Source organism: Artibeus jamaicensis, unplaced genomic scaffold, assembly GCF_021234435.1.
Source record: "Artibeus jamaicensis isolate MK-2021 breed Jamaican fruit bat unplaced genomic scaffold, CSHL_Jam_final contig_700, whole genome shotgun sequence".
NCBI classification, from domain to species: domain Eukaryota; kingdom Metazoa; phylum Chordata; class Mammalia; order Chiroptera; family Phyllostomidae; genus Artibeus; species Artibeus jamaicensis.
The window spans coordinates 10,047,690-10,065,577 of record NW_026521930.1 but is presented as its reverse complement, the minus strand read 5'-3'; the positions used below and the strand labels follow the sequence as shown (position 1 = coordinate 10,065,577).

Genomic DNA, 17,888 nt, shown 5'->3' with positions numbered 1-17,888 from the left:
TTGGCCACTGTTCCCACTGCCCTACAAAAAAGCCCCCATTCCCTTTCAGCTACCACAGAAAGCACACCTTTTCTACAAGAGAGCTCAAGAAGAAAGTCCACTAGAGGTGATATGGAAGGCCAAACCCTGGAGACTGTGTTCCCACCTGACCTCCATGGGCGCCGCTTTAATTTGCAAAGGCCCCCAACCACTGGGGACAGGCCCGCAGGAGGCTGCCACTGGACATTTTCTCAGAGAAACCACCCTGCTTTGGGCTCCCGGGCCAGCCTGAGGATGCCATGTAGCTAGCCCATGCTCGTACAAGGCTTGGGGACAGAATGCAACCTTCCCACCCCTCACTGCCAGGCTCCCTGGACCGAGGGCTGGGCTCACCAGTGCAGGCCCCTGTGGCCAGGGACTGCCACTTGGGCTCTCTTCTGCTCCAGCCAGGGAGGGCGGGGGCAGACAACGAAGTCATGCAAGCAGCCCCATGCACCGCCACCCGGGTACTCCCGCCTGGCAGCACCACTTCACGGGCCAAGCTCCAAGGTCTGAGCCCCCCCGCCCGACAAAGCCCACTACCTGCGGACCACATGTTCAGACACACTGATGCTGCGGCACCGGAAGGCATCGGCTGCAGAGCTCTCCTTGAATTCTTTGACGGGTGGAGAGTTATTCAAGCCTTGTTTGGGGGGTCTGGCTATCCTCAAACTACCAGGTGAGGAAGGAAGGCCCAAGCCCCAGGGAGCCCAGCTCCCGGGAGGGAAGAGCAAGCCATTGGAGGAATGAGGAGGAAAGGTCACAGGCCACAGGGTCAGATGGAGAGCCCGTGGGTGAGACGAACAAAAAACCATGCCAGAAGCCAGTTAGCAGGGGGAAGAAACAGAAAACAAAAATGCATGAAAATATATCTTGTAAACATGACAGAAAAAGTCAGGTTTCACGCATGATACCAAAACAAAGAATACTAGTGCAAACTAAACATGTGGATCTCGCCGCACGGCAGATTCCAGGCTGTGATGACCAGGTGTCCTGTGCGCACCCTGAGGGAGGCCTGCACTGCCTGACTTGGGGACCGGGAAGAGCTGAAGCCCCGAACAATTGTTCAAAGGAGGCCAGTTCTTAGTTAGTAGCCCCAAGCCACCAGAAGATTGAGAGGAAAGCTTGTGACTTTAGACACTGACCTGGTCATTCTGGAAAATGCCGTATTGCCACTTAGGGAGAGCCAAAAAAGCTTAGGTGGGAAGGTGGAGGTCTGGAAGGGGGTAGCCATTCAAGTGAAATGCAAACAAGAACACAAGGCCTAGCACAGCTCTGTCAGATCCGGCAGAAGCGGCTGTGATGGCAGAGAAGAACATGTCTCCTGGTTGGCCAGGGGCTAGAGAGTGAGCTCTGGAGAACGGGCACCCTGGCCAGAGGCTGGGCTGACCTGGGTCCCCAGGGGAGGATCTTCAGGCCCTGGGGCTCTTCCCCATCCCAACATTTGGCTTCTCAGGAGTCACAGCTACCCTAATGCAGGCCTGGGCTTATCCAATAGAGTCAGACCCAGACCCAGAGGCCCTACAGTTGCTACCCCGATCCCCAGCCCAGTTCCTCTTCCACTGGCCACCCAGGCCAAGGCCAGGTCTGACCACAGCCTAATAAACAGACTCCACGATGCCACAGCCCTGGTGCAAAGGTCTCTGGACTCTCCAGTTGAATGTGGAGCACTAGTGGCCTTCAGAGGCCCTGCCCTGCCTCAAAACTCGAGGGCATCTTGCTGCCCAGGATGGCTTGAACAGGGGCACACCCTCAGCCACGCATCCTATTTCCATTCATTGGCCTGGGGGCAGCCGGTCAGCCCCAGGCCCTGCATGCACCATGCTGGTCACGGGTGACAACTCACAGACCTGACCCCACCCCACCCGGACACTAAGCACACCCATGACGGGCCCCACACCTCTTGGGTCTCTCGTTGAGACTGGTGCTCCGGGCTCTGAAGCTGTCCTTCTCAGGGGTATCATCAAAAGACAGGAGGACGTTGGAGCGTAGGCCCTGGCAGAGTGGAGCAGACCTGAGCTGGAGGTTGGGGAGACTGGCCCTCAGGGCACCCACACACTTCTTCCCTATGTACCCATCAGCCCCACCCGGGTACGCTGCCAGCCTGGGACGAGCTGCAGATCTAGGGCAGAGGTGGCACCTCCTGCCCCAGCGAGCCAGGCTCGGCAGAGCCCCCAGGCACCGTTATAAACAGCACCGAAAGACGTTTGACCCCTCCCCACCTACTACCCTGCTCCAGCCGTGGACGGCCAACAGCAAAGCCGGTCCAAGCCCCAGCACCGGCTTACCTTAGTAATAAAAGGAACAAAGTCTTTCCGGAAGGGAAGGCGGCACCTAATGAACCACATAGCTATGACATGATGGGCCAGGCACACAATGTACTGGTTGAACCTGTGAGAAGAAAAGGGAAATACCCCAGTAGCTGGAAGCACAGACCAATTCTAGGGTGCAGGGGCCACCTGGCTCCAGCAAGCAAAGGCCCCTGGGCTGGCTTCCTAGGGGACGCATGCCAGCACTTACTTGGAAGGGTTGGTGTATGGCAGGGAGATGGCGAACACACTTGCGTACTGCTCTGCTGCAAAGTTCCTGTAGAGATGAGGCAGCCTGGCCAGAGCTGCAAAACATGGAGACAGCCAGTAAGAGAGCCCATGCTAGCCCAGCAGGGACAGGCCAAGGCTGCAGCGGGGGCTGAGGCCACCAGGGTCCTGTGCTGTCTGAAAGGCAATGCAGCCATTCTGACCCAAGGGGACTACAGAGGGATAAAGGCCACAGCCCACTGAATCAGGGCCTTCCTCTAACCTTTGCCTTTGGCTCTCTATTCCAAAGGCTGGCAAATTATGGTCCCTAGGCCAAATCTGGCCAGTGGCCTGCATTTGTATGGCCCTGGAGGTAAGAACCATTTTTACACTTTCACAGGGGTATAGACAAAACAAACGTGTAGCAGAGGCTGCGTGTGGCCCTTTGCAGAAGTGCTGGCCCTGCTTGGCTTGTGCTGTCCACACACAAGGGCTCACTGAAGCCCTAACACACTGTATGGTATTGGGAATGAGAGGTGAGCGGGCACCTTGGGGCTCCTAGAAGTCATAGTCTGAGAAGTTGGTCTGCAAAGCCCTCTCCAAGCTGTGCTGAGTGCTTTGAGGGGGACAAAGAGGTGGCAGTGAGAGTCAAGCTGAGTGCAGAGAAATTGCTAAGTGCAACGGCAAGTAATAGGAGACTGCACAATTTAAACCGACAGAGGGGACGAAAGGAGCCAACTACTCAAAGGCACAGGAGGAGAAAAGCATTCAAAGCACAGGGGCAGGAGGTGCAAAGGTGGTATCTTCCAGGTTCCCAAGAGGATGGTGCACCAACAGGCAGCCACAGAGAGGTTAGGTTACAAAATGAGGTCCGACAAGTCAGCCCAGGTTATTTCAGGAAGGCAGAATGCAGCCCCAAACTCAAGGGTCCACCCCACACTCACACATGCACATATTTGCACACGTGGACTGCAGATACTTACTTGACAGGAACTCGAGAAGTGGAATAGCCATACTGGCTGTGGCCGAGATGTGTGTGAGCTTCACCACCAGGATGGGCAGAGCCTTGACCATGATGTCGGGCATCTCCACACTGCAGACGGCCAGGGCCACCACGCACTGGCTGGCGCAGCGGTAGATGAGGCCTTGCTCCAGGCAGTACACCATCTCCCGCTGTGGGGCGGCACAAGCTGTCTCGGACCTGGGCCCCTACAGGCAGGCCCTCTGCACCCCTGTCCGTCTGCTGACAACTGTGCTGGTGAGCCAGAGCACTGTCTACCCCTCAGCCCACTTGACAATGTGCTACACAGAAGGAGACCCAAGGCTTATGAAGGGTGAGTGCCTTGTCTCAGGTCTCTGAGTGCCTAAGCAGCAGAGCCGCCAGCAGCTGACCCCACCCAAGCTGACTGGATATTGGGGCTGCTCCAGTCAGGGAGTCCCCAACACCTCCCTACCAGCCAACATCCTGGAGCCAGGACATGCTGGGCCCCTCACTCCCTTGGCACTGGGACCTCCAACCAGTTGGCCTTATTGCAAGGGAGGCTCTGCCTGACACAGTAAGGTGGTCACTAGGCCCACCCAACCCTGGTATCCTCCACAAAGACAGTGAGGCTGGGCCTGCAGGATACGAGTACCAAGTGCAGGCTTGGACCACAGCCAGCCACAAGGCCCCACGAATGATTATGATTTCCTGCAGCTGCTCCACTGCTGAGAAATGTTTCCCGCCTCAAAAGGACACAGGGAACCTGCAGTCTGCATGGCTAGCAGCCCCTTTGGGGTTTCAGGGAGGGAAGGGGGTGGGGAATTAAGTGTGAGCTCCCAACGGCGCTGTGATCAGGAGTGCAGGCTCGGGGCCCAGAAAGCCTAGAATGAGTGTTGGCCCCTCTCCTTGCTCGCCATGACCTTGAGCACACTACCTGACCTTTCTAAGGCAATGACAAGAAAAGTTAGGAATTTAAATGGTAGTAAATATAAGGGCTCAGTGTGGGCCTCACTCCCAGCAGCAAGGAATAAAGAAAACGAGCATCACTGTCCATGCTCGCTGCACCTGGTGGCACGTGTGGAAGCAGGTGGAAGTCGGGAGACCGTGGCCCAGACACACTACCTCTCAAAACAGAGCAAAATGTGCCAAGAGGCTCAGCTACCTGTCCTAAAGCTACAACAAGGACAAGCCAGGCAATGCTCCTCGAAGAACAGATGCTTCTGTGTGTATGTTGGGGAGCAATCATGTGGTGCATTAAGCCCACGGACCCCAAAGGAATCAGATGTCTGCAGTTCTAGGCTGCACCAGGCAGTAGGGTCCAGCGGGCTTTGGGGAAGCAAAGCCAGGGCCCCTTGCCCTGGCCTAGCAGCTACAATGAGGTAGGAGAAAAATACTGGGCCCATTTAGCTTAATGAAAAATCCTGAGGACAAGGCACCGCGAAGTTTGACTGGCACTCTCCCATCCGGTACCTGTCTGGCTTTGTCCAAGTAGTTATGATAGGAGATCAATGCTGTCAGCACGGGAACCACGGCCAGATGCAGGTCGGTTCTGGAGAACCCTTCTGGGGTGCCTCGAAGCCGCTCAAGGGTCTTGGGACCTGAGAGCTAAAAACCAAGGGCCAGATGTGAAGCCCTGCCCAGTGGCAAGGTCAACTGTGCTGGGTGGCCGGGGGGTGCAAGGAGGCCCTGTGAACTGAGGCCCAGCGGGAGGAGGAGTGAAGAGCCCCAGGGCCTTCTACTTCCTTTTCTGGACAAAGGTCTGACTTTTCAAAGTGGAGGAGAACCCACCCTGATGCTAGGGAGAGACGGGCAATGGGCAATGCGACTGATGTGCCTGCTGAGGAAGAGACAGGAAAGGAGAGGAGACACCACGGTTTCTGAAGTTCTGGCTCCACACCGAGGACCTCCACTGTTCCGCCCCATAACCTGGGAACGGGAGGGCGGGTCCAGGAGGCCTGATGCACATTCCAGAGACCGCACTGGGAAGGGAACGCTGTACCTCCCACGGCCCCTCCCTCAAAGCCTTTTGGGGAGGGAAGAGCTACGCTGCAGCACCACCCCCAGTGAATGGCACAGAAAGCGACACGTTACCATGGAGCAAAGAGCAGAAGACAGCTGGTCAACGCTGCACGGAGAGGTGAAAATGAGGACCTTGTAGCATAGTGACTCGGGCAGCTTGCTGAGCACAAGCTTCAGCACCTTCCAGTCGGTCTCCTGCAGGAAGACGCATCAGTGGGGGGAGGTCTGCACCCTGAAGCAGTGAGATGGAGTTTGCAGGTCTGAAGCTCCGTTTGGGGCAGAACAGCTGCGGGGGTGGGGCTGTGGACCCTCCTCTTCTGGTTTCCACACTCCTGGGCTAGACAGAGAGGGCTGGGTAGAGCTGCGGAGGGCAGCAGCTGCCCTTCCCTGTGCCAGGCTGAGCAGGAGGCCCACTGCAGAGACAACGCCGCCTTTCTTTTTAGCCAGACCTGGAACTTCCACACTCCTGGCTCCATCCTCCCCATTTGCCGGACGAGGGCCCTGGGATTGCCTGCCTATGCACCGATGCCACGGGGCCCTGACTGACGCCCACCCAGAGCATGACGAGGTATAGCAGGTAAAAGCTCTTACACCAGCTCAAGGGGAGCAGCAGCGAGCACCCAGCTGCAGTTCTGGAGCCCAGGTAACTGATGCAGGACTGCAGCCAACCCAGGGCCACAATGAGGAGGATTGTGGAGGACTGTGGTCTCGGCACCACCAGACCGAGTCAGTGGCCCTCCCAACCTCCATTAGCAGTGACCACTGTCCATAAGTTACACCAGCAGCTGCAAGTCCCGAAAGCCTTGAGACTCATGGGAAATCTCAGATGGTCCCCTTTAGTGCCAAAGTCAGGTGCCCCTAGCAGCCTGGCCCTGCCTCCTGCTTCGGCCCTCAGGGGCTGCCCCAGTCTCTCACCAGCTGCCCTGCCTCCCCGCCACGGCACACCGCTGCCCACTTCTCTCTTGCTGGCTCCTGTCAGGAAACTCGCCTGAACTCTCCTGCCTCCCTACCCCACCCAGCTAGGTCTCCACCAATAAAATTGCACCTACCCTACTTCCACGCTTTGCTTACTCTTGCCACTGGAACCATCCCTGCCTTTCAAGACTGACCTTACCTGCACTCCAGGTGCCTCCAACCAGAAGTGACTGCGCCTCCCTCCGAGGCCAGCCCTGCTCTGTGATTCCAGTTATCTGTCTGTACACCTTAGTCTTGCACCAAAACCATCTTCCAGAGGCAGGAATGTCTCCTCAGCCCATTCCATGTGATGGTTTGCACACAGCAGGTGCTCAACACGTGGTACAGAACTGCTGTGGAACCTTGGGGTAACACCTGACAACCAGCAACGAACCTCCCAAGGTCACTAATGTGGGCAAAGGACCCGTACGTACGCTCTGGGTGGCACCAGTCCTTGCTCAGTCTGAACTAATGCAGCTCAAGAGACCAGCCACCTCACCTGCTTCAAACACTGCAGCAGGACACGGAACACCAGGGAGTAGGGCAAAGAGCCACGCCGCACGGTGGGGCCAGCAGACGTGGGGCCAGACAGCCCGGTGGGTGGTGACAGCGGGCCGCTGGCCTTCTTTTCAGAGCCTCTCTCCAGCTCCCTGTGGAGTCAAGTCAGGGAAACACCGAGGCTGAAACACCTGACCCGCAGAGCAAGAGGGTGAGAAGACCAACTGTGTCCATCCCTCGGACCCACGGCAGTCCTTGGGGGGAAGCGCAGCCAGGTCTACCCACATGCCCCAAACCCGAATGTCCTGGAACTGGGGGAAACAGGGCTGACCGCAGCAGTAGGGAACGACATCAGCTTACACGTACACATAGTCACAGAGGCAGTATGGGCTGAACCGCACAACCCCATCCTTAGTGGGCAGGCCGAGGCGATGCAGCGAGTCGGCTCGTAGCAGCAGCAGGAAGTCAAAGGCCTGCAAGGAACAGAAAGCACCACCCACAGAGCAAGACCACACCTGACCCATGTCCCCAGACCCACGCATCTCTTGGGAAATGCTGCTTTCACTAATAGCAAACACATCCAATTTCTCTATGCAGACAGTGGTGTTGGGTGGTAAGGTACACAATTCCTGTCCCTTCCCTCTGAGCCCAAGGGCTCCGTGACAGTCCCATAGCAGCTGGTAATGCTGTGGCCTTCCACACCATGATCCTGCCCCCAGGACAAAGGGATGGATGCCTTGCACGCTGGCTGGACAGCACCCAGGTGCGGAAAAGAAGACCTCTGTTCAGAACACTGTCACTTCCTCCAATGAAGGAAGGGCCACTTAAATGGGCTCCCTAAATGACCAAGGGCTGCCCAATCAGGAAGATGCTCTGGGAAGGACCAGGGCCTCTGTCCCAGTGACCTCTGCTCAGCCTGGTGCCGGCACCCACAGTGGAAGCTCGAGGCGGTCTGCCCTGCCCAGCCCTGTCTTGCCCCACCGCATGGCTTGTACCCTCTGCTACAGGCTGCTGGCAAACTGAGCGCCAGGAATGGAACCCGTGCCACCCTGTAAATCAGTGTGACACCCCTCCTCTGCCCCCATTGCAGGCCACTGTGTAACTCAGACTGACATGCCACAGAGGCTCGTGGTGCTGCAGGCAAAGGGAAGGGTGGCTGGTGCCACAGGCGGTGCTAAAGGAGGAAACAGTCTGTTGGAGACCCCTCCCTGGGACATCCGTCACCCCTGGGGACATCCATCACCTCTCCTGTTTGAGATCATTCTACCACCAAGACTGAGGCAGCTGCTGGGCCCCCAAAAGATCTACCTTAGGCTGTCCCCGAGGTGTGACTGGGCCCCACCACAGCCACTGACCACCCGCGCAGACCTGTCATACCTGCAGCCGGATGCTGCTGGCAATGGGCAGGGTGTAGCTGTGTTTGTAGTGGAGCTGAATGTGGCTGACGAGCATCTCATACACACGCATAGCATGACTGGCAGGCAAGGTGTAGAGCTTGGTCTGCAGAGAAAGTTGTCACCATGAGGGCAAGAGGACACAATGCAGCCAGGGAGCTGGCACCCAGGGGGAGAGAGAACAGACAAGCTTTGGAGGTAACTGGTAGCATCTGCCATCCTTCAAAATGCTCAAACACTTGAGGCTACCAGTAGCTCTCCAATGCTTTGTCTCATGGATACCCCCACACAGGCACTTGGTAACAGCAAAAAAATCAACCTCATGTCCCCATCACCTACAGGGAACAAGTTACTGAACCGGGAAAGTCCACCCAGTAGAGCACTGTGCAGCCATGTGGGTTTTGGCCCTGCGGGCCAAACAAGCATGCTCTCAAAACCGCACAGCAAAAGAGGGCAGGTCAAGCGTGCAGTGCGCTCCAAGAGGAACAGAGTATCTTTTGAAGCAATAAAGATGTTCTAGCCCTGGCTGGTGTGGCTCAATGGATTGATTGCCAGCCTGTGAACCAAAGGGCCACTGGTTCCATTCCCAGTCAGGGCACATGCCTGGGTTGCGGGCCAGGTCCACATTTAAGGGGCATGCGAGAGGCAACCACACATTGATGTTTCTCTCCCTCTCTGTCTCTCTCCCTTCCCCTCTGTCTGGAAATAAATAAGTAAAAAATTTTTTAAAAGATGTTCTAAAATTCTCTGTAGTAAATTGTCTGTAGTGATAACTACAGGACTCTGTGAATGCACCGAAAACCACTGAATCATACACTTTAAATGGATAAATTACATGGCATGTAAATTACATCTCAATAAAACTGTTAATAAAATCACACAACCCTTGCCCTGGCTGGGTAGCTCAGTGGATTGAGCATGGGCCTGAGAACCACATGATCGCGGTTCGATTCCCAGTCAGGGCACATGCCTGGGTTGCAGGCCAGTTCCCAGCAGGGGACCCCCGAGAGGCAACCATACATTGATATTTCTCTCTCTCTCTCCTTCCCTTCCCCTCCAAAGATCAATAAATTAAAAAAAAATCATACAACCATGGGGCCAAATGGATGGCAGCCCTTCCCTGCTCAGCTACGGGGAGAGCTGCAGGGATGTGGGCGATGACTGAGCGGCTCCACACGCACGAGACGCCTCTGACCAGGCGGAGGCCCCTCCCCCCCGCACTGTGACAGGTCAGGACCACACCCAGGCTGCTCTCTTGGACCCCCGTGGAGTGCCCAGGTCTCCCACAAGGTGTGTCCCTAAAGATCAGCACCCCACACACGCAGCTGGCCATCGCGCCCCTTCCCGAAGCGTGGAGGCCCACCTGAAGGATGACCAGGAGCCCCAGGACAGCAGTCTTCACGTCCTCCAGGGAGGCAGAGTACGCCTCCAGGTCCCTTTCCTCCAGCTCCGGGGGTGGGGAGAGGGAGCGGGCGATCACCTTTGGAGAGAGGGTGTCTGTGTGTCGCTTCCAGGTCCCGGTTCCCAGAGGCAACACCCACCAGACTCAGCGCCCCCAACAGCAGGCCCTTTCTCCTCCTCAAAAGGAGAGGCACACGTTACGCACCTGAGCGACCACCTAGGTGCTGTGATACATTTCAAAATGAAAAGAAAATGACGATGGCTGTGTAGGAAGACAAAGGGCCAAGCTCTCACCCAGCCCAACTTGCAACACCACTGCAGCTGCTCCCAGGACCCCAGGCAGCGGGACCGTGGGACCATCCGACCGGCCCATCATGGCTGGCGGGGAGCCCCCGCCTCTGAGACCCAGCCCGGAGTTCCGCAGACATCGGAGACAGAGTCTAAAGCATGCTGCTGCCTGTAGGGCTTTGCCCCAAAGAGGAAGGGTGCTTCTGGCAACCCAGCACCCTACACCCCGCAGCTCTCACTTTCTCGATGATGTCCAGCAGGCTGTTGAAGTGGTGAGTGTGGCAGCCCTCGGCCAGGTCCACCAGCAACTGGGTGGCCAACTTCCGGACCTGGTGGTCTCTGTCCTCCGGGATGTGCGAGAGCTGTGAGATGACCACTGTGTTGATCAGCTCCTCCTGCAGCAAGCACAGTGGGGTGTGGGGTGGAGGTGGCTATCTGTGACAGGCTGGACAGCAGCTAAGGCGCCCCTTGAAACGGGAAACCCACAGCAGGGATATGTCAGCACCTGGGGGGTCTGGGCCCTAAATTCATGAGAATGGCGACAGCTACTTGGTGGCCTAGCCTGGGCACAGGACCACAGGCTCAGACAGGATGCAACAGCGAATGTCCCCACTTGCTCTTTGTCACTGGATGTCATAATTAAGAATAATCTTACACAGAAGGCCCTCTGTGTATCTGGGGGAAGGAAGACCTTCTCCCTGACATCAGAGTCCGCTTTAATGGGACAGCATGAGGACAGCTTCACAGAGGCAGGGCAAGGCCCACCCTGACGTGAGGAACCTGAAAACCCAGAGGGGCTTCCTAACAAAGGCAGCTCCGAGCTGGACTGTGAAGAAGGGTGGATGCCAAGAGACAGAGACGCAGGGAAAGGGAAGGCTGAGCAGGGAGGAGGGGGCGCGTCCCAGGAACACTGGGAGCGCCAGGAGGTGTGCTGGAAAGCAAGAGAAAACAGAGGGCCTGAGGCGCAGCTCCTGGAGGGAAGGGCAGGGCGGGCAGGCACACACTCCTGTTTCTGAAGGAAGGATGGGCTCTGGCCACAAGTGTAGTGAAAGGTGAACTGGAGGGAAGAAACTGGCAGAAAAAAGAAAGGCAGCCAGTGGTTGGGCTGGGGTCCAGAGGGTGAGTGTGATTACCAAGGCGAAAAGAAAACATCCCCATGCAAGACTCTACAGAACTCTTCTGTATTCCGGGTGACGACTGGGCTGAAGCTACCTAAGGACAGGAACTGTGCTCCCTGACAGCTCAGCAGCATCTCTAAGCCCAGCACAGGCCTGGCAGGGACACCATGGAATGAATAAATGGATGGATGGCTGAACAAACAAAGGAGTAAACAGACAAAGCCTACTGAGAAAACCCGCCACAGAGGAAAGCGGCAGACCCCGAGCCCGGGCAAACCCCAGAGGCTCTCGGTGCCCAGTGAGGGCCAGGCAGGGCCTCCGGGGTGAGCCTCCCTCCCCAGCCGTGGGACACACACCTCATAGAACTGCCTGTTGATGAGCAGCACGAAGGACAGGACGTCCAGCACCTTGATGCGCACAGCACTGCGAGACTCGCTCCTGCGGGCAGGGGCGCACCTGCTGGGGTCGGGCGGAGGCCCCACTACCAGCCTCACTCACCCCTGCACCAGCCCCGCTGACACTGCATCCCGAACTCCGAGGGCTACCCCAGGGACCCAGACCCCAGACCCACTGCGGGCAACAAAGCACCCCCGCCCCTCACCCCAGCAGGAAAGACGGACTCCAACTTTCCCTGCGGGGGCCCAGCTTGTCAATATCCAGACCAAGAACTGGGAAGGGAGCACAGTGCTCAGCCCTCAGAGACAGCGCCTTCTACACAGCCACCCCACAGGAAGGGGGAGCAGAGGCCTCAAGGACTCTGCCCTACAGGAAAACAGGCTGTAGGAAAACCTTCTCCTGCTCGTTTAGAACCATTACTTTCAAGAATCAGAAAGAAAAGCCCTCACTCTTGGTTTTCTAGACTCTGGCCCAAGGCACAGACACAGGGTCAGGTTCCAAGGCCCGAGAGGTCTCCAGAGCCTCCCTACCTGAAGAACTTCTCCATCAGCAACTGCAGGTTGTGGATCCAGCCAACCTTTGCCGGATGGATTGACTGAGCCCTGTAGGTTATTAGGTTTAAGAGGGAGGACTCCTGTCAAAGAAGACAGACCTGGTGTGAATGAGCCACCTCGGCTCTCCAGAGGTTTTGTTATAAACGACGCCCTGTGCTGCTAGCCCAGAACAGTCTGCTCAGTGAGACCAACCACTCCAAGGCCCAGGTGGGGAGCCCACCAAGACAAAACTTTACTGGCAGCAGTGAAAATTCATTTAAAAACCTAGGTATTCCCTGGCTGGTGTGGGTTAGTGGACTGAGTGCCGGCCTGTGAACCAAAAAGTCACTGGTTCAATTCCCAGTCAGGACTCATGCCTGGGTTGCAGGCCGCCCCCAGTTGGAAGGAGTAAGAGGCAACTGATTGATGTATCTCTCAGACATTGATGTTCCCCTCCCTCTCTTTCTCCCTTCCTTCCCTTCTCTCTAAAAGTAAATAAATAAATCTTTAAATAATAAGTAAATAAAAATAAAACCAAAACTTATGTAAAAACCTTGGCATCACGCTGAGCATTTCTGGCACAAGGCCTGCCCACCGCCCAGGAGGCAGACGTGCCAAGCAACGAGTCCCCAGGGCGCCGACTGGCACCTGCCCCCACACAGATGGGAGAAACCGGCGGTTGGGCTAGTGCTGCGCTCTGAAGGACCCCCCACACACACACAGTCTGCTGACACCCTGACAGACTTCCACGCTGGAGAACAATCCCAGAAAACAGGGGCATTTCCAACACACTGAACTCAGTCTCGGATCTACACAGCCAGGGTTCCCACGGCTAAGCAGGCCCTCCCCTCCCTAGGAGCCTGACGGAAACTGCCCTCTGTGCCTGAATACCCAAGGCCCCGCCAGGTTTGGGGGACAGGTGGTCTTACAGGTCTTTGGTCCGCACATCTCTCGACGAGCTCAAAGTATCTCTCCTGGGAGCCATGGAACTCATTCTGATCGCACAGCTCCTCCACCGTGGTCAGCAGGTCATGGACAATGGCCCTGAGCTCCGGGCTCTCCAGGTTCTGGGACACAAAGACCAGTCACACAGGAGTGACTTCTGACTCCCCCCAAGGACTCAAGACCAGCTGTACCCAGACACCCCCTCAAGACCTGCTTGGTAGGGGACACGACCCTCACCGTGCTAGGACACACGTGGCAGCTGGGCTATTTCTGCTCGCCCACCACTGCCAGGGGGTCCTGGCTGTGCCCCACAGCCAGCCTCAAAGGGGCCAACTTTGGGGGCTTCATATTTCCCCCAGGCTCAAGCACCTCTGGAGGTCCTAGGATACGCCCTCCCAGCCCGCCACTGGGATCAAGCGCCACTTGGCTGGCTGGACAGTGACAATGAGGGATGACAGCCCAGTCCTTCCTCCCCCTAGCCTGGCCACCTAAACACTGGTCCACCCTAGCGCCCCAGGAGGCCCAGCCCTCAGCCCTTGTCATCTCTGCAGCCCCCGCATCAGCAATGTCCTCCAAAATTATGCCAAAGCTGTGGCAAGCTTTCTAGACACAGGAAACTGTCTTCAGGGCCCACTTCCAGGCCATGGAGGTGACCTGGTGTGACTGGATCTTGATCAACAGCAGCACAGCCCCCTTGCTAGTCTACTACACATTCCTGCTCCCAGTGATGAGGCTTGGAAAACCTGGCCGACTTCAGTGGACGGCGAGCTGACATCACTGAGAACCACCCGCAGCAGGGTCAGAAGGAAAATCTCATGGGAGCTGTCATCCAGGTGAGACGAGCCTGGCGGCCCCCCAGGTCCTGGCCCCCCAAGGAAGGGCCCTTGGTCCTCCCCGTGCCCAGCCTTCCCACCAGCCTCACCTGGAGCTGCTGAAGCAGGCGCTCAATGATGTTCAGCAGAATGTCCCATGTCACAGCCTGGAGCTCCCTCCTGTACTTCTTGATGAGTCTGGTTATAGAGAGGACAATCTCATAGGACACCACCTCGTTTGGACAGGTCATGGCCTGGAAAACAAGGCCCGGGAGGCAGACAACCATCACCCACTTTTTGCTCACGCAAAGGAAGCCCTCTACCACACCACCCTCGGATTCCAACTAAGATGCCCTGGGAGGGGCACACTGCCCACATATGTCTCATGGGCCAGTCACATATCATAGGAGCCCAGAAGTGTTTTCTTCACTGGCTCCGCTAAATTCCTGGCCCCCGGCTCGCTGGCCTCGAGAAAACTAAAAGCTACCCTGATGCAAGCAATGTGCCAAGACCGCACGCTCCACTGCCCGGGAGGGAGGTGGGGGCAGGGCAGAAAGAACAGCCCATCGGCAGATTCCCTGTAACCCTGGACACGACACAGCTTGTCCGGGCAGCTGTGTAGGGCAGTGTAGGGCAATGAGGCTGGCACAGTGGCACAGCTCCCAGGGCTGCTGTGACGGCCACGTGAGAAACACACACACGAGCACTCCGCACCCCACCAGGAACTCGGGAAACGGAGGCCCTCTCTCGGGCTCCATTCCACAACGAGGCCGAGATCACCAGATGAAACTGTCGCCCGTGAGAGTGTCGCCACCCCTGGAGGAACCCTGCAATTCTAATGCTAACTGAGGATGTGAAATGCATAACATATAACATTTGCTTGAGGATGATAAGTCTGTCAAATGGCTCTGAGCCTCATCTGCAGTTACAAAGTAAGTGACTGGAAACACCCGCTGCCCATGAGACAGTACCCAGCTCGTGGGCCTGTTCTGCTCAGCGGGCCAGCCTGACTAAGGGGAGTCAGGCTGGCCCACTCCCGTGTCAGCAAAAACGAGTTACCTCATAAAACGATGGCAACACAGATGTCGGGGAATTTTTGAGAGAATAGAGCCGGTGGGCTCCCCAGAGAGCCATACCAACAAAGAACACAGCTCCTCTCAGCAGCGGGGCATCTTCCATGTAGGCTCTGAAAGCATTCCCCAGAGAGACAGTGTGTGAGCGGGCCCAGTCTATATCTGCCCGCTGCAGGGCCCAAAGACAGGCCAGGGTGGGCCCTGGCTCCTGGCGGCCTCCCCAGAGGGCCCTGCACTTACAGGGCAGAAGCAGAGCTAAGGGGGGAATGTTGGTCAGGGAACACAGAGGCTAGCAGCAACCATTTGATTCTTTCGTGCATTCACTCCATAGTCATCACTGCTAACCACGGAGCCATGCGGGATGCCCGGGCGCAGACGTGAAAGAGTGCTTGCCGTCCAGGAGACACAGACATGAACGGAAGAACAAAGGGAAATGTCGAATGTCTGCCTCAAATCATAGCTAAAAAGGAAAGCCACAGGACAGCAGAGCAAAACCTGCTTGGGGTGGTCAGGAAATCAATGGTGCTGCCTGCAGGTCAAGGAGCACTCAGAGAAACTTGACCAAGGTGGAAGGATGTTCCAGCAAGAGCAAGGGCACGTGCAGAGGCCCGTGGCAAGACAAAGGAAGTGAGAAGCCAGGGCTGGGGCAGGGCCAGACCGCCCAGGCACTGCTGCACTGAGGAGTTTGGTTTCTAATCCTGAGAGCCCTGGGGGCCACCCTAGCTTCAAACAAAGGGTGACACAGTCACATCTCTGTTGGGAAAAGAGCATAGGGCTACTATGTGGAGGAACGGACTTCAAGAGGCCAAGAGTGGGTGCAGAAGTCCGGTATGGAGGTGAGAACCGAGGGGCTCAGGTGGAGGCTCTAGGTGGGCAGCTCTGAGCCACCTCCAAAGGACAGCAGTGATAGGATCAAAGGTAGAGCAGCCTCACTGGACAAGATCCAAATATGGGAGGGAGGTTACGAGTTCCATTCTGAATGTTCTGATTTTACTGACAGGTGGGAGAGGATGGAAAATCAAGAGCTTAAGCTGTGTGCTTCTAGGACAGACACCTCAAAGGCACAGGCAGCCAGCCCCCCGTTGGCCTACGCCAGGCAAGAGCCAAAACGGACAGCACCTCACGAAAGCTCTGCAGCACCTGATCCAGCCACTTCACCCTCCCCATCTGCCCCAAGCCCTGACCACTCACCTGTCCTCCATGATGCGGCACATATTATAGATGGCACTGTGGCCCAGGTGGGTGCCCAGAAGGTTACGCATCAGCTGGGAAACAAAACACACCATTAGATTGGCAGATGCGAGTCCCAGGGCTTCAAACCCAGCCCTGCGTGCCAGCCCTGCACAATGCTGCTCCAACACCCCGCATGTCCAGCTGGCTTGCAACTACCTCCTCTCAAACACAGAGGCTGCCGAGTTCTCAAAATGCCACCAAAACCCTGACCTCAGCTCAACTGCCTGGGAAAATGTCACTGGATGCCCCTCAGCAGGCCATTGTGCGGCCACCCTGAGAATCAGATGGCCATTCATTAAAAACAAGATGGCCCTTGTCCTGTAATGACAAGATGGCCCTTGTCCTGTCCATGTGCCTGGCTTATAACTTCCTTCAGGGAAGGACTGTCCAGGACAACAGTGCAGACCCCACCTTCCAGCAAGGCTCGCAGAGCTCCTTCACATTGATGGTGCGGCACAGAGTGACAATGAACAGGGGGAGGCTCTCAGCCGGCAGGCAGTTGTAGCAGACCACGGCGTCCAGCACCTGCAGCGACACCTGGGGGGGAGGAAGCAGGGGGGGGGTCACACTGGCCCTGCCCAACTCCTGCCCAAAGGGAGGTAAGACCCCTAGCCTCCTTCCCACCCTCCTTTGGTCAGTGACTGTTGTCCCTCCTCAATGCCAAAGCAGCCTTCTTTGGAACCAAAAGGGCAAGTGAGTATCTTGGAGGCACTTCTACATTCCACACATTGTGGTCACCTCATCCTGAACTATGGCCCCACAACTGAGGTCATCCAACCATCGCTGCTTACAGGAGAGAGTCCAGAGGCGCAGAAAGGCTGAGCAGCTTGCCTGGGGCCACACAGCCAGTGAGGGACAGCATGGAGCTTAACCTGAGCCCACCCGGCCTGCCCGGAAGGAGGATGACAGGACTGCCTCTGAGACGGGCAGCTACTAACCTCTATGTCCATGGAAGACACAGTCCGGACACACAGCAGACAGATCATGCTGTTGGAGGAAGCGCAAAGTCCACTGAAAGGCCATTCCCCAGAGTCTGCGTGGCTCCAATTTACTTTCTGCTTACTCTACAGAATCAGTTACATGAGGGACTCATCTTCCCTAGGGCCCCACTCACCCACAGACAGGCAAGTGCTCAGTGCTGCCCCTGCCCTGATGGATTTCACAGAGTATTTTGAAAAAATGACAACAAAAATAATAAGTAAAACATCAGATATTACATACATTAAAAATAAAATGCTAGGTCAAGCTTCAAAATATCAGCCTAAGTAGAAGGTGGCTGTGGCCACTTCCAACGCCCCTATTTATTCAATAGCTTTATTCACCCTGCAGAGCTGAAGTGCAGACCAAGACAGTGGGACTACGATCAGAGTAACATTATTTGGATTCTTTTCTTACTGGACCATTGTTGCAATATATTCATCGAGGTAACAGCTGTTGAACTTGACCAAGTTCACAAGCACCAGAAGGAATTCTGAGGTCAGGCCAATGTCCATCCACCGCAGGACAAACTCAGCTGGGGAGAAGGGAAGGAGAGCAATGTATTTCCTACCACCTCCTCCCAAGGAAAACGTGTCCCATCCCACTCACTGCTGGAAACCCCGTCATAAGTCTCCATGCAACAGCAGGCAGGCCACGCATACATGGGGTCGAGGGCGGCTCAGCTAGAGCCCGAGCAGGTCAGCATGTCATGGACTCTGGAACTGAAATT

The 17,888-nt window shown here is 56.4% G+C and overlaps 1 protein-coding gene across 9 annotated transcripts in view; it reads right to left on the bottom strand.

Annotated features, from left to right (window-relative positions):
- Positions 1-17,888, bottom strand: part of TSC2 (TSC complex subunit 2) — a 36,021-nt gene that overhangs the window by 11,388 nt on the left and 6,745 nt on the right. For 3 of the 9 annotated variants that reach the window (XM_053671661.1, XM_053671664.1, XM_053671662.1), the window contains exons 6-26: positions 17,576-17,693; positions 17,119-17,167; positions 16,592-16,717; positions 16,139-16,212; positions 14,934-15,060; positions 13,985-14,128; positions 13,047-13,184; positions 12,115-12,218; positions 11,545-11,626; positions 10,310-10,465; positions 9,745-9,861; positions 8,365-8,487; positions 7,348-7,460; positions 6,989-7,139; positions 5,608-5,730; positions 4,987-5,121; positions 3,518-3,707; positions 2,539-2,632; positions 2,307-2,409; positions 1,919-2,013; positions 562-690 (exon numbers count right to left, since the gene is read on the bottom strand). In XM_053671661.1, coding sequence (XP_053527636.1) covers positions 562-690; positions 1,919-2,013; positions 2,307-2,409; positions 2,539-2,632; positions 3,518-3,707; positions 4,987-5,121; positions 5,608-5,730; positions 6,989-7,139; positions 7,348-7,460; positions 8,365-8,487; positions 9,745-9,861; positions 10,310-10,465; positions 11,545-11,626; positions 12,115-12,218; positions 13,047-13,184; positions 13,985-14,128; positions 14,934-15,060; positions 16,139-16,212; positions 16,592-16,717; positions 17,119-17,167; positions 17,576-17,693 — 2,491 coding nt within the window. The remainder of the gene's footprint in view (positions 1-561; positions 691-1,918; positions 2,014-2,306; positions 2,410-2,538; positions 2,633-3,517; positions 3,708-4,986; positions 5,122-5,607; positions 5,731-6,988; positions 7,140-7,347; positions 7,461-8,364; positions 8,488-9,744; positions 9,862-10,309; positions 10,466-11,544; positions 11,627-12,114; positions 12,219-13,046; positions 13,185-13,984; positions 14,129-14,933; positions 15,061-16,138; positions 16,213-16,591; positions 16,718-17,118; positions 17,168-17,575; positions 17,694-17,888) is intronic. The other 6 variants (XM_037157263.2, XM_053671663.1, XM_053671665.1 and 3 more) reach the window with 3 other exon arrangements.